Source organism: Ambystoma mexicanum, chromosome 11, assembly GCF_040938575.1.
Source record: "Ambystoma mexicanum isolate Mex_15411 chromosome 11, UKY_AmexF1_1, whole genome shotgun sequence".
In the NCBI taxonomy this organism is placed as follows: Eukaryota; Metazoa; Chordata; class Amphibia; order Caudata; family Ambystomatidae; genus Ambystoma; species Ambystoma mexicanum.
This window is the reverse complement of record NC_090934.1, coordinates 1,370,853,492-1,370,879,547: the sequence shown is the minus strand read 5'-3', so window position 1 is coordinate 1,370,879,547 and position 26,056 is coordinate 1,370,853,492. Positions and strand designations below refer to the sequence as shown.

At 49.2% G+C, this 26,056-nt stretch overlaps 1 protein-coding gene across 2 annotated transcripts in view; it reads right to left on the bottom strand.

The window, feature by feature from the left end:
- TRPM7 (transient receptor potential cation channel subfamily M member 7) overlaps nucleotides 1-26,056 on the bottom strand; it is a 2,599,208-nt gene that overhangs the window by 1,824,667 nt on the left and 748,485 nt on the right. For both annotated transcript variants that reach the window (XM_069624956.1, XM_069624955.1), the window contains exon 7: nucleotides 24,277-24,448. In XM_069624956.1, coding sequence (XP_069481057.1) covers nucleotides 24,277-24,448 — 172 coding nt within the window. The remainder of the gene's footprint in view (nucleotides 1-24,276; nucleotides 24,449-26,056) is intronic.

Below are 26,056 nucleotides of genomic sequence, written 5' to 3'. Positions count from 1 at the left end.
AAAACGATATTCTGGTCTCGTCCCGTTTACATTACTTCCACTATGCAATGGTGACCTTATACACCTGTTAATTTGCCCTCTAAGGATGTGTCTAGTCACATTTAATGCTCGCCTCTTCTACTTTAGCGAAGCTAATATTACCATAAAATGGGAGAGCAAAATTGTAACATCAATGTCTTGGCCTGCAAAGGATTGAGGCTATTGAAATATTCCTGGCACCACTCAAATTGTAATACAGCAAGAGATATTCAGAAATCGACAGTGCTTTTCAGTCAATCTGCATTCTTTCCAAGTATACACAGTTGCAATGGGCAAAGATTTTAATGACTGATGCTGTAACTCAGATCTTCCTTATAAATTAATGGTTTCCCTGAGCACTTGTATAAACAGACCCTATAATATTAGGGGTGTGGGGGTATCTTGTTCGTGTTTCAGGTCAATTAAACGCCCAGAATAGACTGCACATTACAGATTCCAACAATGGAACTTTCACAGCGGGATACTGGCAAGCCTGCACATGCAACGATGGAGGGACTGCACACAAGAGTGTGCCGCATCGGCACATCGGACTGGACGTATTGACAGTAACGGGTGAGGAGTGGGCTGCGCTAGGGAAGTGCCAAAGTGGATACCAAACCGAGGTTCAGGGCGAAACCCCTGAGAAGAACAAGTTACCTACCCATGGTAACGTTCTTTCGACTGGATATACCTCCCATGTTTTCCTCATCTTATGATATCTCCCTATTCAGCTTTAGCTGCTTCGGAAAATTGTTCCAGTAGGGGCGTCAATGCCTGTCGACTCAATGTCCCTCGAAGGCACCCGTCTCGATGTCGACGTCATCAATGGTATATAGCACGCACAGGGACTGTTGGCTTCAGTTCCATTTTTTTAATGTATTGGATCACCCTATGCTCAACAGTTACTCACCCTGAAAGAACGTAAACTGCAATAACCCGGAAATTCTACTGAAGGGTAGGCTGGGAGGGGTGATGAGGAATACGTGCAAGGAACATCCAGTCGAAAGAACGTTACCAGGGGTAACTTGTTCTTCGAATTGATGGTGTCCTCCCACATATTCTTCATCTTAGGATAGGCTCCCAAAGCAGTGCTTTTATTTCCGGAGGAGGGAGTTCGAATTTTTGAGTCTTTAATAATAATTTAGGAGTTCCATATTGGTCTGTGTGTACAGAATGTAACATTGCCTTCCTGTACTGAGGAAGAGTCCAGATTATAATGCTTGGTGAATGTGTGGACGGAGGACCATGTAGCTGCCGTACAAATATCCTGAATTGCGACTCCCCTCTGCAAGACAGAGAAAGTAGCCATGCCCCTGGTTGAATGTGCTCAGAGACCCTCAGGAGGATCTTTTCCAGCTAATCTGTAGCATTCAGAGATTCCTAAAATTATCCACCTAGATAAGGTTTGTTTTGAGACCGCGATACCAAACACCAACATATGGCCTGTGTAACCAACAAAATGTTGATCATCTTGTCTTACTTTAGACATCCTGGAAATGTAGAAGCTAAGTGCACGTCTTGGGCCAAGCCTGTGTAATCTCTCCTCTTCCTTTCCAGGTGGAGGATAAATAGAAGGTAGAATGATTTGTTGAGTTAAATGAAACGCGGACACAATTTTGGTAACAAGGTTGGTTTAAGGACTGTGTAAGGAGGCTTGCAGGACAAGGCTTGAAGTTCACTCCCCTTACGGGCTGATGTAAGAGCCATTAAAAGGATGGTCTTTAAAGTTAACAATCTTAAAGGACAGGAGTGAATAGGCTCGAATGGAGCACACATTAGAAATTTCAAAATTAGGTTGAGATCTCAAACTGGGACCTGAAAAGGGACCGGAGGAAATACATTCATCAATCCTTTCAAAAACTGTATAACCAGTGGAATTTTGAAGATAGATACCACTTCAGAGGAGTGCTTAAAAATAGGTAGCGCTGCCAGATACCCTTTAATTGTGCCAACCTGGAACCTCACATTAGGCAAGTTTAACAAGAATGATAACACCATAGGTGTACTGCATGTAAAAGGGTCCACATTTATATCCTTGCACTAGCTGCAGAATTTGTTCCAACAGCAGCGGTATACAGATTTTGTTGCTGGCTTTCTGGCCGAAAGCAAAGTCTCCATTACGTCGACAGAGAGGTCCCAATCCTTACATTTCAACCTCTCAGAAACCATGCGTGAGGGTTGAGTGTCTTGATCTCTGGATGGGGAACACGACCTTCCTCTCGTGAGAGAAGATTCTCTCTTTGTTGCAGACATATTTGCGGGCAGGTGGACATGTCCAGAAGGTCCGGGTACCAAGTCCTCCCGGACCAATACGGCGCAATTAGGGTCATGGACTTCCCAAACTTTCTCAACCTCCTGATTACTTGAGGAATGATGGGGACTGCAGGAAACGCATACGGGAGGGAAACTCCCATTCCACTATGAACGCGTCCCCTAGAGCTCCTCTTGGGGGAAATTCCCTGGAACAGTAGAGCTCACACTTCCGGTTGGCGCTGGTCGTGAACAGATCCACTTGAAGGGTTCCCCCAAAGAACGAAGATCTCTTGAAGGAATTCCTGAGCTAGTTCCCACTCGTGAAAGGCTGTGTTCTGCCTGCTCAGAACGTCCGCCACTGTGTTCTCCTCTCCGGCTAGATGAACTGCCGACGGGGAGATTCCTTCTTGAATTGCCCAGAACCAGAGCTGCATTGCCTCTATGTATGGTGGTAGCGACCCTACACCTCCTCTCTTGTTGAGGGAGTACATGGCCACTGTGCTGTCCATCATCATCAGGACATTCTTTACCCGTACCGAGGGCAGGAAAGCCTTCAGCGCTAGTCTGATGGCCCTCAGCTCCAAAAGGTTGATGTGTAGTTTGGACTCCGATTGAGACCAACGACTGCCGATTGTCAGATTGTTGGTGTGGGCTCCCCAAGCCCGTGAGTGAGGAGTCCTTCACTACAATTACCTACGGGCATGATTGCAGAAAAGGTTCTCCCTTCAGTATGTTTTCCTGGCAGGTCCACCACAGAAGTAATTGCGCTACTCTGCTTGGAACCTGAAGACGGTCTTGCATCCTGCCTGACAACTGTGACCATTGAGTTCTGAGAGCCCATTGGAGAGATCTTATTCTCAGGCGATCCTCTGGTACCAGGAAAATGCAGGATGCCATGAGGCCGGGCAACCTAAACAAATAAATCGAAGGTCGGAAGACGGTGGGCACTCTGAAATTTGGTGACAATCTGCAGAATGTCTTGAGCCCTCACCTCGGGTGGTGAGGCTTTTCCCCAAGGATGCGTCCAGGACTGCACCGATGAACTGGAGCCTTTCAGATGTTATCATGTGGGACTTCTTCTAATTGAGGGAGAATCCCAGTCTGTGGAGGGAGTGACAGGTGGAGCTAAAATGTTCCAGGGTCTGTTCGGGAGACCGGGCCCTGATCAGCCAATCATGCAGGTAGGGGTAGAAGTAAATCTCCCCTCTCCCGAGACTCACTGCCACCACCACCATCAACTTGGTGAAAACCCTTGGGGCGTAGGTCAGCCCAAAAGGCAGAACTAGAAACTGATAATCAGAACCGCCAACCGCGAACCTTAGGTACTTTCTGTGCCTGGGATGGATTAGCACATGAAAGAAAGCATCCTGAATGTCCAAAGACACCATCCAGTCCTGGAGCTGGAGGGCTTGAAAGATCTGAGACATGGTAACCATCTTGAACTTGTCCTTCCTGAGGAACTTGTTCAAGTCTCTGAAGTCCAAAATGGGTCTCAAACTTCCGTCCTTCTTGGGGATTAGGAAGTAAGTGGAGTACCAACGATTTGTCCTCTCCGTCAGAGGTACTGGTTCTATAGCACCTTTCTCTAGCAGTGTCAAGATTACCTGCATAAGGAGCGGATCTGGAACTCTGAAAGAGCGGTTCCCCGGTGGATGACTATGAGGCTTCTTTAGAAAGGGAAGGCAGTAACCCTGGGCAACTGTTTCCAATGGCAATGCATCTGGCATTCTTGCAGATGCTGTCAGAGTCTGCCTCCCATCGGGGTCTTGTGGACTAAGGCCCCCGAGTGGTTTTGAGGCAGCTGATGCAGCAGCTAATGGTAAATTAGCCTTTGCCTGGGCAGTCATAGTGCCTCTTCCCCCATCCACCACGCGGGTAGGGTGATCTTCTCTGACCTCTTTGATTCGACAGTCCTCTCCCTCTCCCAACGGAGGAGTAATAGCAAAAGGACTTGCACCTCCAAGCCGATACAGTGGGGCAAGGTTGCGGTTGTCTAATTGCAGCACCAAGGGATTTGGCTGTTGCTTTGGAGGTCTGCAGCTTCTTGAGGCTCTCTTCAACCTTGTCGCCAAATCAATGTGTGGCGTCAAAGGGCATGTTAAGAAGTCTGGACTGCACATCCGGAGAAAATACAGACTTTCTCAACCAGGTAAATCTGCGAATTACAGTACTAGGAAGAAAAGGGTCCTCCTGAGGTCTCTTATCCGTGAGGTCGTCCAGTTCAAACAGAGGTCCAAGCCTACTCCAACCCAGATATTCTACAATCCTGGACAGTTGTATTTAGGAACCATCAGCATGGTCTGAGGGATCTGATCTTCCAAATTGGGGACGTGCCCAAACCACTTGCAGTCGTGTAGGGTGTCTTGAAGATTTGTATTCCCGATTCCACAGAAGAACAAATTACTTATCCCTCGTAACCTTCTTTCAACTGGATGTTCCTCCAACGTATCCCTCATCTTTGACATGTTAATGTCCAGCTTCAGCTGCTTGGGAAAACTTTATTCAGCGGAGGGCACCCTGCGTCGATGGCATTGAGGGCGACGTCTTCAGAGAACATATATAGCACGTGTTGCGCCCGTTGGCATGACACTACTCAACCTTGGTGGAGAGGAAGTTGTAATAGCATGGGAAAGACTACAGAGGGGTAGGATGGGAGGGCGATGAGGAATAAGTTGGATGAACATCCGCAATGAGGAATACGTTGGATGAACATCCAGTCGAAAGAACATTACTAGGAGTAATTAACTTGTTCTTCAAATGGATTGTGTCCTCCAACGTATTCCTCATCTTTGACAGACTCCCAAAGCAGTATTAGAATTTGGTGGAGAGTGTATAAATTATATATATTAAACATCTTCCAGGGCAGAACAAAGAACTGCTTTGCCAAAAGCAAAATCTTGAGAATGGGAAGCATCCCGACCATAATGCTTTGTGAACGTGTGTATTGATGACCACGTTGGAGCATCACGGGTATTTTTGATAGGAACTCCCCTTTGAAGGGCTGTAGATGTGGCCATGCCCCGGTGGAATGAGCCCGCAAACCTTCAGGAGGGTCTTTCCCTGCCAGACTGTAGCACTCAGAAATAGCCAAAATGATCCACCTCGATAAGGTTTGCTTGGTAACAGCTGGAACCAGTTTGAGTCCTGTATACCCTATGAATAGTTGATCATCAAACCGTAATTTGGATGCTCTCGAAATGTAAAAGCTTAGAGCTCTTCTAGGATCCAACCTATGAAGTCTTTCTTCCTCCTTACAAGGAGGAGGAGGAGGAGGGTAGGACAATTTTCTGGTTCAAATGAAAATCCAAAACGACTTTCGGTAAAAATGAAGGTTTGACCTTCAAGACAACTTTGTCCTTGTAGAAGACTGTAAAGGGTAGCTTTACTGACAGTGCCTGCAACTCGCTCACTCTGCTAGCTGATGTGAGCGCAACCAATAAAATGGTTTTAAAGGTTAACAACCTTAGAGGACACATGTGCAGTGTTTCAAAGGGTGCACACATTAGGAACTTTAAGACCAGATTTAGCTCCCGAAACGGAACCTGGAAAGGAGATGGAGGATACACATTAGTGAGTTCTTTCAGGAATTGAGTTACCAGTGGGATTTTGAAATAAGAGCATTCCTCCGATGAGCGCTTCAAAATGAACAGCGCTACTAGATAGCCTTTAATAGTACCAATCTGGAGTCCCGAATTGGTTAAAGATAGAAGAAATGCCAATATGTCTGGTGTTTTACACAGAAAAGGATCCACATTCTTTTCCTTGCCTCAGTTGCAAAACTTGTTCCAATGGCAACGGTACAAGGATGTTGTTGCTGATCTTCTAGCCGAAAGAACACCTCCATAACGTCATCTGGGAGGTCCCAATCCTCATATCTCAACCTTTTAGAAACCAGACGGGAAGGTTGAGAATGTTAACCTCTGGATGGAGAACCTGACCCTACTCTCGTGAGAGAAGATCCTCTCACTGTGGAAGACGTATCAGAGGAGAGATGGACATGCCTATAAGGTGCGTGTACCATGTCCTCCTGGCCCAATTCGGTGCAATTAGGATCATGCGCTTACTGAACTTTCTCAACCTCCTGATCACTTGAGGAATGACGGGGACTGGAGGAAACGCATACAGGAGTGGAAACTCCCAGTCCACTACGAACGCATCAGCCATAGCGCCTCTTGGGGGAAATCACCTTGAGCAATATCTTTCGCACTTCCAGTTACTTGAGGGGTTCCCCAATGGGTGAAGATCCCTTGAAGTACTTCCTGAGCTAGTTCCCACTTGTGGGAGACGAACAAGTTACTTTCTTACCTGGTAACATTCTTTCAACGAGATGTTCCTCCGACATATTCCACATCTATGACAGTAATCACCACAGCTGTGCTGCTTTGGAAAATATTTCGGCGTTGGTGTCCTATGTCGATAAGCTGTCCCTCGAGGGTCTCTATCGAGCCAACGTCACTGGATGTTATATATAGGACGCACGACGCCTCTAGCCTCACTGGTAGTTTTTTCCCCCAGAACGTGTGGCACCAATCTTCTGCCAGTATGACTACAGAAAGCCTTGCGGAAACGTAAGCTGCAATCGCATAAGAAATTCTGGAGAGGGGCAGGCTGGGAGGGTGCGATGTGGAATACGTCGGAGGAACATCCCATCGAAAGAACGTAACCAGGTAAGAAAGTAACTTGTTCTTCGAAGGGATTGTGTCCTCCGACATATTCTACATCTATGACAGATTCCCAAAGCAGTACCAACGTATGGAGGTGGGAAAAGAATTTAGAATTTTAGAATGCCCAATCAAATTGCAGAATAGAGGATTGCCTTACCAAAGGCTAAATCTTGCCCATGGATAGAATCCAGGGAGTAGTGTCTTACAAAAGTATGGACAGAGGCCCATGTGAATGCTTCACAGATATTACGAATGGGAACACCCCTCGGCATGGCAGTAGAGGCAGCCATACCCCTAGTAGAATGGGCCCGTAAGCCTACCGGAGGGTCCTTACCTGCCAGACGGCAGCATTCAGAGATTGTCAAGATGATCCAACGGGACAAGGTCTGCTTAGAAACAGCTTGACCTAAACGCCTTCCAGCGAATCCAACGAAGAGCTGATCGTCCACTCTGAACCGGGACATCCGTGAGATGTAGAAACTTAAAGCTCTCCTAGGATCCAACCTATGGAGCCTCTCCTCTTCCTTACCAGGATGCAGAGGGGATAAAACACTGGAAGAATTACCTTCTGGCTCAAATGAAATTCTGACACAACCTTCGGAAGAAAAGGAGGACGAACCCTAAGGACAACCCTGTCCTTATGGAACACCGTGAACACCGTGAAAGGTGTCTTGGCGGATACCAAGCATGAAGGCTGAGTGACTTGACCTCTGGATGGAGAACCCGACCCCCCTCCCGTGAGAGCAGATCGTCTCGGTAGGGAAGACGGCGTGGAGGGCAGATGGACATGTCGAGAAGGTCCGGGTAGCACGTTCTCCTGGCTCATGCCAGAGCAATGAGTATCATTCGGGAACCGAACCTCCATAACCTCTGCAACACTTGCGGAATGACGGGGACTGGAGGAAACGCATACAGCAGTGAGAAGGACCACTCCACTACGAACGCCTCCCCTAAGGCTCCTCAGAAGCAGAATCTTTCGCACTTCCGGTTGATACCGGTGGCGAAGAGATCCACTTGTGGGGTCCCCCAAAGTGCGAAGATCTCCATGAGAACTTCCTGAGCCAGCTCCCACTCGTGAGAGACCGTGCTCTGCCTGCTCAGAGCATCCGCCGCCTCGTTTTCATCTCCAGCCAGATGAACTGCCAAGATCGAAATTTCCTGCTGGATGGCCCAGAACCAGAGCTGCATTGCCTCGTTGCATAGTGGGAGAGACCCTGCCCCCCCCTTTTTGTTGTGGTAGTGCATGGCCACTGCATTGTCCGTCAGGCACAGGACATTCTTTCCGCACACAGACGGCAGAAAAGCCTTCAGGGCTAGCCTGAAGGCCCTCAGCTCCAACAGATTGATATGGAGTCTGGACTCCGACGGAGACCAACGACCGCTGACTGTCAACTCGTTGGCATGAGCTCCCCATCCCATGAGGGATGCGTCCGTCACGATCGTTACCTCCGGCCAGGGTAGCCAAAATGGAGCCCCCTTCATCAGATTGCCTGTGACGGACCACCACAGAAGATCTTGGGGGACCGAGGGCGACACCTAAACAGGATCCGACATCAGGCCGGAGGACTGCGACCACTGCATCTTGAGAGCCCACTGCAGAGATCTCATCCACAGCCAGGCCTCTGGCACAAGTAAACTTGTCCACCATCTGCAAAATGTGATGAGCCCTCACCTGGGGAGGCGAACACTGCCCCAGGGATGTGTTGAGCACTGCTCCTATGTACTGGAGCCGCTGGGTAGATGTCAATTGGGACTTCTTTAAGTTGAGGGAGAAGCCCAGCTTGTGAAGGGAGTGGCAGGTGACTGACAGATGATCCAGGACTTGCTCGGGAGAGCGCGCCCTGATCAACCTATCGTCCAGGTAGGGGTAGACGTGAATCCCCCCTTTCCTGAGATACACTGCCACTATCACCATTAGCCTGGTGAAGACCCTCGGGGACGAGGTCAATCCGAACGGCAGGACCCGAAACTGAAAATGCGAGTCGCCAACCGCGAACCTCAGGTACTTCCTGTACTTGGGATGAATCGGCAGATGAAAGTAAGCATCCTTGCGGTCAAGAGACACCAATCAGTCCTGAAGTTGCAGGGCCTGGAGGACTTAAGAGAGAGTAACCATCTTGAACTTGTCCTTCCTGAGGAGCTTGTTCAAACCACGCAAGTCCATGATGAGTCTCAATCCCCGGTCTTTTTTCGGGAATCAAAAAATATGGGGAATACCATCCCTTGTTCCTCTCCGCTACAGGCACCAGTTCTATGGTGCCTTTCTCCAGCAGGGATTTGATTTCCTGCGCAAGGAGCGGATCCGGACTCCTCAAAGAGAGCTTCCCGATGGATTGTCATGAGGCCTCTGCCGGAAAGGAATGATCTCCAGAACCCACACGTCTGAAGTAATGGCATGCCATTCTTCCCCCAACCGGCGAACCATGGGACATGACCTCACGACTGAACTGAAGCGGCTGCAGTAGTGCCTGAGGGCAAAGAGGCAACTGCCCGAGCCGCTTTGGCACCTCAAGTACCTTGTTTTCCACATCTGGTACTCCTACGTTGGCCCCTTTGACTGGCAAATCCCCTCAATCTACCAAAGGAAGAGTAGTATCGAAAGGAACCTCCCCTCTATTGCTGTCCCCTAGGACGAAAAGGCGGAGGTTGACATACTGCAGCGCTTAACGACTGAGCTGCAGCTTTGGATATATGCAACCTCTCAAGGCTCTTGTCAGCCTTGCTGCCAAAAAGATGGTCACCATCAAAGGGCATGCTGAGAAGCCAGGACTGTACATCAGGAGCAAGCCCCGACTTCCGCAACCACGCAAACCTGTGCATCATGGTGCTCGCCGCCAAGGACCGGCTGACACAGTCTGCCACGTCCAGACCAGACTGAACGGATTCACACATGGCATCCTTGCCATCCTCAACGAGGGCAAGAAAACCATCCCGTTCCTCCCCTTCGGGAATATGTTCAGCCGCCAAAGATACACAGTTCCACAGAGTGTAAGTGAATGTTGCCAAGGCACAAACAGAGTTGGCTGCCTTTAAAGCCATACCCCCAGATGAAAACACTTTCTTCGCCCAACCGTCAAAGCGCTTGTCGTCCCTATCCGGAGGAATGGTAGGGTACGCAGCCTGCTTTGCTGGGGCCATAACTGCCTGCACCACCTAGCGACTTATTCACTGCCGGGAGACTCGTCGGAGCAGTCCAAGCCGCCGCCACCCTTCTTTGTAAGGCCATATGAAATGGCAGCACAGGGTCAGTGGGTGGATCTTGGTCCAAAATATCTGTCAGGTCATCCTGCAGAAAATCCACAGGTGGAGCAGACCACCGCAAGTACTCCGTCACCCTCGACATGAGACGCAGGTCTTCCATCTGGCTATGACCAGACAACAGTTCGTCAGGAACCTCATGAGGAACAAACCCCTCAACATCTGACCCTTCATCCACCTCTGAGATATAATCCAAAGGCTGGAATAAATCCCAGGATGAGGGCACAGAAAAAGGCTCAAACACAGGCCCCACTGATTTACTCGGGGCCTTCCTCGGAGTTTCCACCATCCTCTGGGGTACCTCCGGTAAAGCCTCCACAAAAGACGTTGAGGGCATCGACGGAATCAGCGTCAACAATGAGCGAGGCGCTGATGACTTCGACAACGGCTTCGAGGCGGAGCCCCAAGCGTGTCCTTCGACAGCCTTGGCGCCGATGGCATTGATGACTTCCTCGGAGCCGGATCCTCGAGAGAGTCCCTCGACGGACATGGCGCCGACGGCGTCGATTCCTTCTTAGAAGGCTTCACAGGCTCCAACGGTCTCGAGGGCGTCGAGGACCTGGAGCGGGCATGGCTAGAGCGATCTACCTTGTCCGATTGGGACCTCGACAACTCCTGATGATTGCGCCGACCGCCCGAAGGGGTGCAAGCGGTGGCCCTAGCGCGTTCCTTGCCGGCTTCTTTCGAAGGCGCGGACGGAACGGAGCAATTCAATTCGAAAATCGCCATCATCTCCTTACGAAATGCGTCCCATTCCGCCAGAGATTAATGCTTGTTGGGACAAGCTACCTGCCGTCTGGCGGAGTCCTCGGACGAGGACGGGCAAGGCGACCGGTGACGGCACTTCCGCAAGTGCCTAGAAGAGGCAGAGGAATGGCAGGAACCACTCCGGGACCGAGACCCCCTGGATTTACGCCTCGAGTCGTTGGTCAAAAGCCCAGCGGATTCGATTTACAGGGTTTGGAAACCCTACCTACAGATAACTTCTTCTTCAGCTCCCGCAAGGCCTTTGGCGTCAAAGACTGGCATTCATCGCAGTCATCGGAAGCGTGGCTCTCGCTGAGGCACCACAGGCAGACGTCGTGCGGATCTGTAAGCGACATCTTGTAATCGCAGTCCCAGCACTTCTTGCACCCGACCGCGGGGTGGAAGACGACAAAGACATGTTTCACAAACAACCAAGTTAGAAGAACCGATTCAACAGGAGAAGAACCGAGGCGCGCCGAGATTCCGAAGCAAACACGTTCGCAGAAAAAACAGAACTGAGGCTAGAGGCGTTGTGTGTCCTATATATAACATCCAGTGACATCGGCTCGAGGGACAGCATATCGACGTCATCAAAATAGGACACGGACGCCGAAAAATGTTCCGAAGCAGCACAGCTGTGGTGATTACTGTCATAGATGTGGAATACGTCGGAGGACGCAATCCCTTCGAATGTGCTCTTCAAGCTCAGAGCATCCACCGCTGTGTTCTCCTCTCCGGCCAGGTGAACTGCTGATAGAGAGATTCCTTCTTGAATTGCCCAGTACCAGAGCTGCATTGCCTTTCTTCACAGTGGTAGTGACACTACACCTCCTTTCTTGTTGAGGTAATACATGGCCATCGTATTGTCCGTCATTATCAGGACATTCTTTCCCCGTACAGAGGTCAGGAAGGCATTCAGCGCTAGTCTGATTGCCCTCTGCTCCAAAAGATTGATGTGTAGTTTGGACTCTGATAGAGACCATTGATCGTTGACTGTCAGATCGTTGGCATGGGCTCCCCACCACCTGACTGAGGCGCCCGTCACTACTGTAATCTATGGCCATAGTTGCCAAAAGGGTTCTCCTCAGAATATTTTCCCTGCAGACCCACCATAGATCCTTTGAGACCCTGTGTGGAATCTGAAGATGGTCCGACATTTTTCCTGAGAATTGGGAGCATTGTGTTCTTAGAGCCCAGTTAAGGTATCTCATTCTCAGGTGGGCTTCTGGCACCAGAAAAATGCAGGATGCCATGAGGACAAGCAACCTCAAGAAATCGAAGGCCGGAACATCTTGGGCATTCTGAAATTTGGTAACCATCTGAAGAATGTCTTGAACCATCACCTCAGGTGGCGAGCTCTTTCCCAAGGATGTGTCTAATACAGCCCGATGTACTGGAGCTGATGAGAAGGTGCCATATGGGACTTCTTGTAATTGAGGGAGAAGCCCAATCTGCGGCAAGAATGGCAGGTGACTTTCAGATGATCCAGGGCTTGTTCTGGAGAACGGAGAACGTGCCCCGATCAGCCAATCATCCAGGTAGGGGTAGGCGTGAATCCCCCCTCTCCTGAGATACGCTGCCGCCACCACCATCTGTTTGGTACAAACCCTCGGGCGTAGAAAAATATGGGGAGTACCATCCCTTGTTCCTCTCTGCTACAGGTACCGATTCTACGGCACCTTTCTCCAGCAGGATTCAAACTTCCTGCACAAGGAGTGGATCCGGAACTATCAAACAGCGGCTCCCCGGTGGATTGTTCTGAGGTCTTTTTCTGAAAGGAAGGCAGTAGCCATGGGCTACTGTTTCCAGAGCCCAAGCAGCTGAAGAAATGTTTCGCCATTCTTGCAGATGCTGAGACATTCTGCCCCCCACTGGTGTACTCTGACTCAAGACCTCAGAGTGGTTTTGTGGCGGCTGCTGCAGAAGCAGATGGTAAGGAGGCTGCTACTTGAGCTGGCTTGGCATCTCTACCTCGTCCACCACGACAAAACATTATTTGGACCCTTTGACTGGCCATTCCTCTCGCCCTTCCAACAGAGGAGTACTAGTGAAAAGATCTACCCCTCCAAGGTTGGTCCCTAGGACGAAAAGGCTGAGGTTGCCTAACATCGTCGCCTAAAGACTTGACTGCTGCCTTCCAGGTCTGCAACTTCTCAAGGCTCTCGTCAGCTTTGCTGCAAAAAGATGAGACCTGTCAAAAGGCATGTTGAGAAGCCTAGACTACACATCTGGTGCAAAACCAGACTTCCTCAACCACGCATATCTGTGCATCACGGTGCTTGTAGCAGTGGAGCTGCTTACACTATCTGCAGTATCCAATCCTGACTGACGGGCTTCACAATTAGCTTCTTTGCCGTCCTTAACAATAACCAAGAAGCCATCCCTTTTTTCCCCCCTCGGGAACATGGCCTGCTGCCATAGATATGCAATCCCACAGTGTATACGAAAATGTTGCCAGGGCACAGGTGGAGGTGGCCGATTTCAGTGCCATGCTCCCTGCTGAAAATAACTTTCTTGCCCATCCATCTACACGCTTGTCATCCCTATCAGGAGGGATGGTAGGGTACGCTGCCTGTTTTGAAGTTGCTGTAGTCGCCTGCACCACAGACTCTCTGGCGTAGGGTGTTTCGGCAGGTAGTTGGGGTCACTACTGGAGAGGGCAGTATTTTTTTTTCTCAGATTCTTATTAACTGCCGGATCAGTCTCCAGAGTTTCCCAATTTGAAGCCACCGTCTTTTGTAATGCCATATATCGGTTAGATAGTCCTGTTCATAAGGGAGTGAACTCCACTCGCAGACTGTAAATTGTCATATAGATCTTTTATATCCTGGACTCCTCTGATATCAGACACTCTGGAGCATTGGGTGTCCCATATTGCAACCCAAAGGGAGCATCTTCCTCATCAGAGTGTTCCTCATCTTCATAGATTGAAGAGAGTGATTTGAGAAACTCCTTTCTGGGTAAAGGAGTATAAACTTTCTCAAAAAAAGTTAGTCTTGGCTTCGATGACGTCAAAGACTTTGTTGGCGCCGATTGAGGAAGGCCGCTTGGCTTCGATGGAGCAGCCAGCGTATGTGGCGTAGCTGTTCTTGAAGTTATCGACGTTGAGAGCCTGACGGGTACACTGTTGTCGCCAAAGGCCTGGCAGGCGTCGAGGACAACGCTGGCATCGATGGTTTCGAAGGTCTCGATGGGGTTGAGGACCTCGATCTAGACTTCTCTTTGTGCTTTTCATCGAAGGAAGGCCTTGAGAGCTCCCGATGTTTGTTAGGCCGTTTCCCGGGCTCGAGGGCGTGCAGGATTTCGAGCGAGTCCTATCCTTACCGGCTTGATTTGAAGGCTCATGTTTTTCAAAGATTTTTTACTTTTCCTTTTGGCTGGGCTAGACTTTTTTGTGAGACATGCGTCCCTTTCGGGTTACTCATCGGACGAAGGCGTCGATGAAGGCAACCTCGGGTGCCTCCTTTTTGACTTTTTCACTGATGACAAAGAGTGGTGGGAGCCACTCCTAGATCTAGAGTACTGCGCCTTCTTCCTCCGAGGAGAGTCTCCTCTCAACTTGTCGGTCGAAGGCTTAGCAGGCCGGGGCTTAAGGGATTTGGGTATTCTTCCTACCTGGAGTTTCCCCGTCCGCTCCCCTCAAGGCCTTTCCTGTCATGGACTGACACTTTGAAAACTGGCCGTGTCGTGGTCCTCCCCTAGGCACCACAAGCAGACACAGTGTGGGTCGGTAAGGAACATCTTGGACTTGCAGTCCCAGCATTTTTTTAAACCAATCTTCGTGTTGATGGTGTCGAGGATGAAGACATATCGAAGGATTTCGAAGATGATGCGGAGCGCAGATTCTCATTTGACGAAGCGAATGCGGTCGTAGAAAAATGAAATTGAGGCCAACTGGCGCCCCGTGTGCTATATATGTTCTCCGATGACGTCACCCTTTATGGAGGCCTTCGAGGGACATAAACTTTACGACATCAACGCAGGGCGTCCGCTGCTGAAAAAAGTTTTCCAAAGCAGCGGAAGCTGGACATTAACATGTCCAAGTTGAGGAATACGTTGGGAGGACACAATTCCTTCCAAATCAAGGCTTCTTGGATACCTGGTGTCCCACACTGCAACCCATACATATGTGATTCATCCAAAGATGGCTCAAGATCCTCATAAATTGAGGAAAGTGACTCAAAAAAGTATTTTCTTGGTACTGGGGTGTACGTTTTGCAATGTTGGTCAACAATGGCGTCGAAGTCTTTGATGCCGTCGAGGGCTTCGATGGCTGGGCGTCAGGGACATTTTAGGCACTGACATTGAGTCTTTCGGCACCGATGACTTTATTTTCGAAGGAGTCTTTTCTCTACTCGAGAAAACCTCCAAGGGCACCCGAGGAGTTTTCTCCTGGAAACATGGGCCCAAGGGCGCACAGGTTTTGTCCTTTGCCTTATTTTTGTCGTGTTTATTGACATGGGCATGGCTCTTATCTTTCTTCGAGGGGCTTGTGGCTACATTCTCGTATACTTTGAGCATTTTAAGTCTGAATCCCTCCCATTCAGCTGGGGACGATTTGGTTGAGCAAATGACCCGTTGAAGGGTGGAACTCGACGAAGATGGCGAAATGTGGTGCCTTTTCTTTGAATGCCGTGAGGATGAGGACAAGTGGTGTGAACCACTGCGTCACCGGGACCTTTTAGCTTACTTTCGATGAGGAGACAACTCTCAACTCGTCATTGGATTGCTTTTTCAACGCAGTCGTTAAAGGGGATTTATGAGACCTACCTGCAGCAAACTTCCCTCTACTCTCTTTCAGGGCTTTCGCTGTCATCGATGGGCAGGACTCACACTCTGTTAAAGGAGTGGATCCTAGACACCACAGACACACCTGGATAGGGGTCAGTAAGGGACTTTTTTTCCCCGCAGTCATGACACTTTTTGAACCCCGACGATGATGCCATTCTTTATCACTCAACTCAAAGGTTTCTAGTCAAGGAAACGAAGCGCACCGATTTCCGAAGTGATACCTCTCGTGGAAAAACGGAACTGAAGCCAACAGTCGTGCGTGCTGTATACCATCGATGACGTTGACATCGAGACGGAGGCCTTTGAGGGACATCAAGTCGCCAGGCATTGACACACAGTGCCCCCTGCTGGAAAACATTTCCAAAGCAGCTAAAGCTGGATATGGAGATATCATATGATGAGGAATACGTGGGAGGTCACAATCAATTCGAAAAAGACACGCCAAAAGCAAAAAGGCGGGAGGGATTTGTAGCGAGGCTAGGGGCATGACCCAATAAAGAAAAAGATTGCTAAGAGGGATTTCCCTGCCTACAAAACTAAGTTAAGGATGCGTGTCTACTCTGCAAAGGATTCCTTCTCACCCATCCAAGGTTCCTCGTCTCTTCATTTCCGCCGCCATATTTGAAAGGGGCACATTGTTCCTCTGAATGTTGAGCTCAAAGGGAATCTAGCATTACCGGAAGCAAGGTTGAAACAATGTCACTATCAGTTGGATTCGAAACAAAATTAACATCATTCTTTTCTATTCCCATATGGGAGTCTTTGTCCCCTGAAGTCACTCCCAGTGAGGTCCCACTTTACCAGGGAGGGTCTTCCTTGGCAGATTCGCATCCCTAGCATCAAAGGAGGTGGCTCCCCCGTGGGGAGAAGGGACGAATAGTCCAGATTCGTTTCGCTGCTGTAACTGTTCTGCTCTCCTGGCAATATCATTTTGATGGTAAACAGTGGTGCAAAAATTCTGACTATCATAATCTGTAGCAGAGCAGTTCTGATACAAATTATTCTCCTGTCCCCCAAATCACTTATTTCTATTGGCACATGAACGTATTGGCATGTTTTTGGAAAACTCATTTTGGTTTCCATAATTCCATCTGGCAAATATATCATGTCTGAATTTACTGACAGCGACCAGCGACAGCGACTGGTCACTTTCTTTGATCTCTTCTATTTGTTAAAAGTGATCAAAAAATCCACTGCTAACAGGTTAGTATAATTTTAACCAGACCAAGATTATTTTATTTAGGCTTATAGAAGGCAACAAGGGGAAGGCAAAGTTATGCTAAAAAATTAAGCTCTAAGTTAACAGCTAGAGCTACACAAATTAGCACATGAGCTCAAGATTCTCTTTGCAAAGAGGAGTGTCCTCTGCACATTGCCATCAAGGTAACTGGCAGGAAGGTTTGGAGAGAGGGTGGCTCTGTGCCACCATGATTGGGATTGCTTCAACACTACATTTAGTCCTCACAATGGGGATACACTTTAACAGAGTTCCACCACGTTTTGTATACTCTCTTTTTAGGGGCACATCGACCATATGCAAATCAGTGTGATCTTGCTCATAAAGGATCTTTTTGGCTTGAACCTCTAGACTTCATTCAGACTACTGTAGGGGAGGCATGGTATCACAAGTATGACACTGACACAAACATAGAACCATTATCAAAGTTTCTAGGTTTGGTAAAAGTCTTACTTTGCCCTATAACTAGGATGGGAGTAGTCTCGACCTCCAAATAATAAATAAAACACTCCTAGTTGCGTCCACCAAATCAAAAAACCTAATGCCTGCCCCATCTCTTGTACAAAAAGTGTATAAAGGAGATATGTATGCAAAGGAAAATCAGTGTTCAAAATATAAAGAATAAATGTGGCAACTCTCCTACCCATGTTAGACAGCACAGAGTAAGGCAGTCCTCGTAGGCAGGATTACACACTCTGGCTCGGGGTTTCAACACAAAATCAATTCAAAACGTGCATTGAGGCCCACCTGGGTTTCCACGTTAAAGTCTCTCTTTCCAATCTTCCAAACGATGCTCAAAAATGTCATGCCGGTCCCCCTCTGTCAGGCTCAGACCTTTCACAAAACAAACGTTCAACAATACTTGCAGGGGGCTCCTTTCCCCAAACTTAATACACTTTGGACTCCCTTAGTCGGGCTCAGAACGTTTCCATGTCGAAGACTTTCGAATGCGACTGGCTTTCTCTACAGACCTCCGCAGGACCACTTCCACTCAAAGTTCAATGTTCAGCTTTTTACTCTCCCCTTCTCTCTGGGTTAATTTTCATCACTTTGTTTTTACTGTTCATTCACTTTATCGCTACGCTACAAACAATTCAACTTTTCACTGAGACTTTCGAGTGGGCTACTTCCTTTTGCCGGACCACTCCGTTACACAGTATCGCTGATTTCACATGTCTTTTTTTTTTTAAATATATTTTATTAGTTTCATTACAAACAATAACCAAGAGTAAAACAGGTATCAGTGGAAATGATTGAGCATATCAGAGGAAAAAACAATTAAATCCCCAACTGTCCCCCACCCCTCCCTCCCTCCCCTCCCCACCCCTTCCTCCCTCCCCTCCCCACCAAGACCACAGTAAGCACTAAGTTCATCAAGAGTCCATGCTCGGGCCAGGGTCGCTTTCCCCAGCTGTCTCGCTCTCTTGTGATTCAGGGTACAGCAAGGGTACAGTTAAGGCCACCCATCGGTGTAGCTCTTCGCTGGAGTCAAGCCTCTGCACTTGGATCGCAGTCTCCCATGCCACGGTTTCCGCAGCAATCCACTTTGTAAGGTCCCCCCACCATAGGGGCATAGGTGGGCCTTTGGGGCTCTTCCACCCCATGGCAATGCGCTTTTTGGCAGTTATGTAAATAAGGTCTCTCAGCCTGTTGAGGGGTTTGTTCTCCCTGCTTCGCCTAAATCTGCCCAAGATGCATGCCGAGGGCTCGTCCACTTCGATGTCAATGTCTGCACCAGCCACTCTATCCCTCACTTGAATCCAGAATTCCCTGATCACTGGGCATCCCCAGAACATGTGGGTCATGCCTGCCTTGGGTTTGCTGCATTTGGGGCATGATTGAGTGGTCGCACCAGTGAATCTAGATATGGCTTCGGGGGTGAGATATGCTCTGTTCGTGACGTACAGTTGGATGAGCTGTAATCGGGCGTTCCGGGAGATTTTATGGTAGTGGGTTATATCGCCCCATGCTTTGTCTTCGAAAACCAGATTCAGTTCGGCCTCCCATTTGTCTCGGCATCTGAGGTCCTCTTTGGTGGAACCCCATAGTAAAGCCTCGTAGATACGTGAGGTTTCGTGGCCTCCCTCGGCGGCATTAAGAATCGTTTCAATGCATTCATTTTCGTCAATCAGGTCGCCAGCGACGGGCCACCTGCTAGTTAGGGCCTGTATGACCGCTCTGTGCAGTAGGAATTGCCCGGCCGGGAGGCCAGTGGCGTTGCTAAGGTCAGGGAAGGATAAAACCTGGAGGCGAGTAATGCAGTGAGGATCTTGCAGTCTACATTTAGCATGGAGAGGGGCCTGTATGAGGCACAATCTGCTCCGTCCTTCCCAGGTTTGAGTAAGGGTATTATCACGGCCTCGCTCAGGGAATCCGGAAGGGCGCCACGCTCGAAAGCCTCATTGTAGACCTGGGTCAGTATAGGGGCAAGTGTTTTCTCGTAGGTTTTATAGAACTCCCCCGGGAGGCCATCCGAGCCCGGGGTCTTCCCAGCCGGTAGCGTTCTGATCACCACCTTGACCTCATCGGGAGTGATGGGCTCATCGAGGGTCTCTGCCATATGCGGGTCTAGTTTTGGCAAATCGATGACATCAAGGGCGTCCTCGATCCCCGTGTCCGAGGGGGGGGGGGGTCTCAGAGTATAAATTATGGTAGAAGCTGGAGAAGACCGAGTTGATTTCCAGTTGGGTATGCACAGTAGTGCCATCTGGTGCGAGTATGTGGCATATGGGCGGCCTGGGGGTTTCCCTTTTGTAGAGCCAGGCTAAGAGTTTATCGGGCTCGTCTCCCAGGGCATGGACTCTCTCCGTGTTTGGCGTAGCTTAGTTTGCCAAGGGCTTCCCAGTGCTTTAGGCAGGTTTGTCTAAGATCAGAAATTTTAAGTAAATGATCGGGAGATGAGTCAGCCCTGCCCTCGAGGGTGCGCAGGTCTCCCTCGGCCTGTTCCAGCAGGGTTGTGATGGATCTCTGAGCGCCCCCGACTGCTGCGATCATCTCACCCCGCATGACCCCCTTATATGCCTCCCAGGCGGTGCCTATGTGTTTAACGCTGTGCAGGTTGTTCTCCCAATATTCTTCGGTCTCGTCTCTAATGTGCTCTCTGAATGATGTATCAAGTAGAGCTTCGGCTCTCAATCTCCACGTGGGTATGGGGGGTCTAGGCGGGAACACCTCCCAGGTAACCAGCAGGGGAGAATGATCGGACAGCACCCTCGGCAAGTAATGTGCGTCAACAAACATGGACTGCTGTGTCTGGCTGAGAAAAATATAATCTAACCTGGTATGCACGGCATGTGGGGGGGAATAGAAGGAGTACTCACGTTGCCCCAGGTGCTGGTCCCTCCAAATATCACTTAGTTGTAGCTGGTGGACTAATCTGGAAAGTATTTTGGCCAGAGGGGAGGGGCGGTCGTGTTTGTCGTCGGATCTATCCAGCAAAGGATCGAGGGTGCAGTTATGGTCGCCCCCCGTATATTGTGATTCTGTCCATATACGGGGTGAGTCGTGTGTAGAGGGAGTGGAAGAAGGTAGTTGCGTTGTGGTTGGATGCGTAAGTGCTGACCAGGCACAGTTCTTTACCCTCAATGGAACCACAAACCACAACCATTCTCCCCTCGTTGTCTGATTTGGTGCTGGTCAGCCTGAAGGGGACCGTGGGGGCAATCCAGATCAGGACCCCTCTGGCATAGGAGGAGTATGTGGAACCCACTAGGGTGCCGCGCCAAGTTTTGGCCAAGGCGTCTAGTTTTTTGGCTGACATGTGAGTCTCTTGGAGCATGGCGATTCCGACCTTGCATCTATTCAAGTAGGACTGGACGCGTCGTTGTTTGACAAAGCTGTTTAGGCCTCTAACGTTCCATGTGACGATCTTAACTGTGTCAGCCATAGTTGTTACGTAGTCGGACGAGTGGGGCCGGCAGGACTCTGAGTTTTATTGATGTTGAAATGCTTGACGAGTGCTTCCGAGGTCTTGGTGATTTTCGTTTGCGGTTCCCAACTGTGGTAATAACTCCCCGTTTCCCACCTTCTCCCCTTAACTGTAAACAACCCAAACATAGAACTAGCCCAGCGAGGTCACCCTCTTTATGACAATCCTGTTTCCGCACCATAGGACCGTGCTTGGGTCACTAGGTGCCCTAAGGGTGGGTATATACACCCAAAAAGAAAACAAGAAAGGAAAGAAATTTCCAGGGGGAGGAGTGGGCCATGACTCGAGTGTCTCCGTATCAGGATCCGTTCAGCTGAGTAGGGGGCTCATTCCGCCCGCCAGTCGTGGGAGAAGGCTGCTTGAATGCTGTCGGGATGACGGGAGGAACGTTATCTAGGTTTCCGCTTTTTTTCTTCGATGTCAGGAATTTGCTGTCCATCCATCCAGTCTCTGGCCTGTGCCGGAGTTTCAAAAAGGTGTGCCCTGTTGTTGTGCAGCACTTTGAGTCTCGAAGGGTACAGGAGCATGTAGCGTAACCCAGCTGCCTTCAATCTGGCCTCAGTGTGTATAAACTGGGCTCTGTTCATTTGAACCTGGAAGGTGTAGTCAGGATAGATTGCAATTGTGGCAGAGTCTCGTTTGATTTGAGCACCTGCTCGAGAAAAGGCTAGGATCACTTCTCGATCTCTGTAATTAAGGACTTTCGCAATCACCGGCCTGGGTGGAACTCCCGGCGGAGGTCTTTTAGCAAGGGATCTGTGGGCCCTTTCAATGGAGAAGCCTTGGGAGAGTTTGCCAGCTCCCACCTCTTGCAGCAGGAGGTTCTCAATATAGTTAGTGGGGTCGGAGCCCTCGATGCCCTCAGGTAGCCCAAGGAGACGAATGTTGTTGCGACGGGCTCTCCCCTCCGCTTCTTCCGCCCTGTCTTCCAAGTTCTTGACTCTTTGCCGGAGCTCGTCTACGTCTCGGAGGAGTTGCGTTTTGGATTCTGTATTTTCCTTGACCTGTATTTCGAGCGCGTCAGTCCTGCCGGCCAGTGAGCGGACATCTTGGCGCAGAAGGACCAGGTCAACTGCAACAGCATCGATTTTGTGCTCCATCGTTGTTTGTTGAAGTTTGATGGCCTCGAGGAGCTGGGTGTTGCTCGGTTCGGGTACCGCCGGTGCTGTGTGGTCCGAGTGAAGACTTGTGGGCACACAAATTGTGCTCTCAGGGTTAGGGGATTCGCTGGCGGCGTATGTGTCCAAGGTGGTCTGCCGTTGCTTGGGCCTGCTACTTTTACCAGCCATCCTGTGAGGGCACAGTGCTCTCGCGCCACGGGCGTCGGTGGTAGGCCGCCGTTAAGAGGCGCGGCGGAGTTATTCGAGCTGTCGCCACGGGGCCCAGGGCATCCGAAGAGGCAGGCGTCAGGTTTGAGCAGACTGGGGGTCCACCAGATCTTGTGGAAGTGGAGCGTCGGGCCGGGTTAGCTACGGCGACACTCCCAGGCGCAGATATGCATTGGCAGGGGGGGGGACAAGGCCCCGGTGATATGCGGTCACAAGTCCTCAGTCGCTGGTTACCCCCCGCCCCACTTACCTTCGCGGCTCCGGCCGGCCGCAGGTCTTGTCAGGGCTCCGCTGGGCCCCGCGGTCGCGGGCAAGACGCCGCAGGATGGAGGCTCGGGGGGCGGGTCGCTCTGTCTAGGAGCGCGGTTGATCTCTCTCCCGACCCTGGTGTGGGCTGGCCGGTTGTTCCGGCTCCCCGGCAGGCCCCGATGGATGATGTCCTCCGCGGTGCAAGCGTGCTCGGGTCCCTTGAAACTCAGGACGCGGGAGCCGCCATTTTGATTCGCGGCTCCGGCTCTTCTAGCTCGACGTACGTCGGTGTTGGTTGTCTCCGACCGCCTGAAAGACGGGTCAAGCAACAGCAGATGAGATCCGACAACGAATGGTGCAAGTTGCAGCTTTTAAAAGTTAGCAGAAATGCATGAAAATCAGCTTATGATGGCACATCGATGCGGAGCTCACAGGAGACGCGTCCGCTCTACATGGCAGTTAGCCACGCCCCCCCATCGCTGATTTCACATCTGTCCTTACTTCAAAGTTCATGCACAGGTCTGCCTTTCTTCGCATCTCATCCACATGTGTGCAGTCTTCACTTGCGATATAATGTTGCAACTTCAATATTTCCTTAACACACACTGTCACTCAGGTCGCTTGCCAACTCACCGGCTGTGCGAGTTGCTTTCTTGTCTTAACAATTAACCATTCATGAGTCACTGTTAGCACCAAAGGTTTGGCCTCGCCTCCACAACTCTGCCGTTCACCCGGGAGGGCCGCTAGTGTACTTGAAACACAATGCACCCTTCTGCTTTGGGATATGACCTTCTCCATGTGTGTTTTGTGGCCTTTAATAGAGGCAACAACCTCTTGTACGGAACTCCTGGGGTTCTCAACCTGCTGCTCTCGTCCCTTGGTCCCTTGCTCTGCTCCAGTAGGTTTGCCTTTGCCCCGGAAGTTCTTCTCTTACTCGTGTTCCACCTTGCTCAGAGTGTGTCTCTGAGTTCTGCCTTTTATCCGTGTGAGGAGAGCTAATTGGTATCAAATGTTGCATTTAAAGTCAAGTGCCTGACTTTGCCGGACTCGATTAACGGGGCATGTCTAGTGCGATGTATAAGAGTTAGCCTTGTTAGTATCAAGTTGCCCTCTTCCTCAGCTCAGTGTTTGTGTATAAAGGGGTCCAGGGGAAGTTGGGACATTGGAGAATCCCAAATAATATGATGGGTTAGGTGTACAAAAAAGGGGGAGGGGGAATACGGTGTCTCACCATCGGCTGCATCGCCCCCATTCCCTAAAGACCCCTCACCCAGGTGATCCTCCTGCACTGGTTAATTCCCAGGGTCTGGATCAAAAGGTGATGGCTGTGCACTGGCCACCTGAGAGCGAGATCTCCGGGAACTAGAAGGTGAGACACCCTTTGGTTTCTCACACTATACAGAGCAAGGATCCATGTTAGATGCATTTCTGTCCCTACACTCAAATCGCAGGAATTAACTGGCTTCTGTCAATCTCTTCCAGTCTCTCGCTCTTCCTGATGGACCTTTTCCAAGCTCAAGTATGTGCATTGCACCATTACAATACGATGCACCAATGTGGAAACACTCACAGGCGTTCTGTCAAACATAATGGGAGAAACCAGGAGAATTAAATAAAGAGGGCATACTTTACGCTTACAGACAGAAAAATACAACAAACTGGGGTGATAAAACAAAAACAAACAGATGTATGCAAAATGATTAGACTGTGTGGAGAAGAAGTTCACAAAGTGCACTCTCTGCAATACATTTCCAGATGCCTTTTTGTTAAGCAACATGATGAGAGGTTTCAATGATCACTTACTTGCATGTATTCGTTGCAGATTGATCGTTTTTTCCAGGTCCCTCCGTAGGCTTACTTCTGCTCCATACTTCCCCACTGTTCCATCATCCACCAAGATGAAATGCGAATGAAGATTGTTGAGAACATTTAGTTTACTGAGTGGATTTAGAAGGGTTTGATAAGGAGCAACAACCTAAACAATGCACAAAATGAAAAAAAAAGAATCAAATTTGATGGTCTCTGTACATCAATATGCAGGAAAAATGAACATTTGCTTGTACATACCGTACATGAAAGATGAATGTGTAGAAGAGTGAACCCAAAACCCTATATGAAAAACAACTCCAAAAAGAAAGTGAATGCACGTTGTTGGAACAAGCACCCATCAGTTACAAATTCGTCCAACAACCATCATTGGTTAACTCTATACAAAGAAATCTAATCCTCCCCTACATTCTCTAATCCCATTGGATACATTTACTAAGCACATTCCCCTTCCCACATAGTCTAATTCTAATCGGTCATGACATCATGACATTGAAATAGTTTATTAAATGAAAACAATTCAACAATTATCTTGTCCCATTTGTCAGCCAATTGTCCATAAAATCCCAATCTATTAATAAATCATTCCACACTTGCCTCTAGGGACCATTTCCTTGCCAATGACACTGCCCAATGCAGTTTGCTTCCCCCCTCACTCTTTGACCCAGTCATCCAAACTCCCAGAGCTAAAGAAAGTCAGCCTTTTGTGAGATAGGCATGGTATCAGGAGATGACACAGACAACTGATTTCAAGTTTCAAAGAATGTTCTATTTCAAATATCAGGAAGTTGTAAGGTCTAACTTGTCCTATAGCCAAGGTAGGAAAATTAAGGGAAGTTTGTCTCTGTAAGTCCAAATTAAAATTATGTCTGTGTAAAAAGAAAGAAAAATGCTTATCCTCATATCTAGAGAAAATGTGGTATGGGGTTTTAGCCAACAGAATAGTGTTCAAAAGTGAAATCTCAGCTGTTCTTAGGTCAGAGTTCATTCTTGGGTTCCCTATCCCAAGTAAAACACAGCTCTGATGGATGCTTGTCTCGACAATGTTCCATCAAATCTTGAGGGTCCCTTCCCCAAGACAGTGTTTCTTAGTTCTTTCAACTCTCAGGGTTCCTTTTCCCAGGATTTCACTGCAGCACTTGTACTGCTTTCATCTGCTCAATGTCCATAAAAGAAAAACAATAGGTCTACTTGACCCACCTTCTGGGTGCTTTAGCAATTGTTTCAGAGTTTTTCAGGACTCATTTCCAATATCCTTTGATTCTCATCATTTAAAGTTCTCTGGTCTAGGTGCAGTTGTCAGACTACACAGTCCACCCACTACAGGTCACGCAACCAGGAACCCTAAGGTTCTCCTTGGCTTGATTTGTGATGTCTGATCTTCAAAGTGGGGAATTCCCTGGTCTAGACACAGTTGTCAGACTACACAGTCCACTTATCACAGGTCGCGCAACCACGAGTTCCTTTAACCTTGTTTAACCCATTCTCAGGCTCTTCTGCCTCAGGCTTCTGACTTCTCACACTTGTACACACTTTGGTTATTTTAACACCCTTCGGCATCAGTCTTTGTTTTACCATAGACTTATGGGCCTTTTTCACAAAGTTGTCATGATGCCTACCCCTGTGGAACCAGACCAGGTCCAGCAACCCCGGAAGCAGGCATCAAGTTATTTTGAGCAAGCCCAAAAGCCCCTGCTAGGTGCTGTTTGGGTGCGGTCCTGGCGCCTATGGCGCCAGGCTCATATGGAGAGTCAGT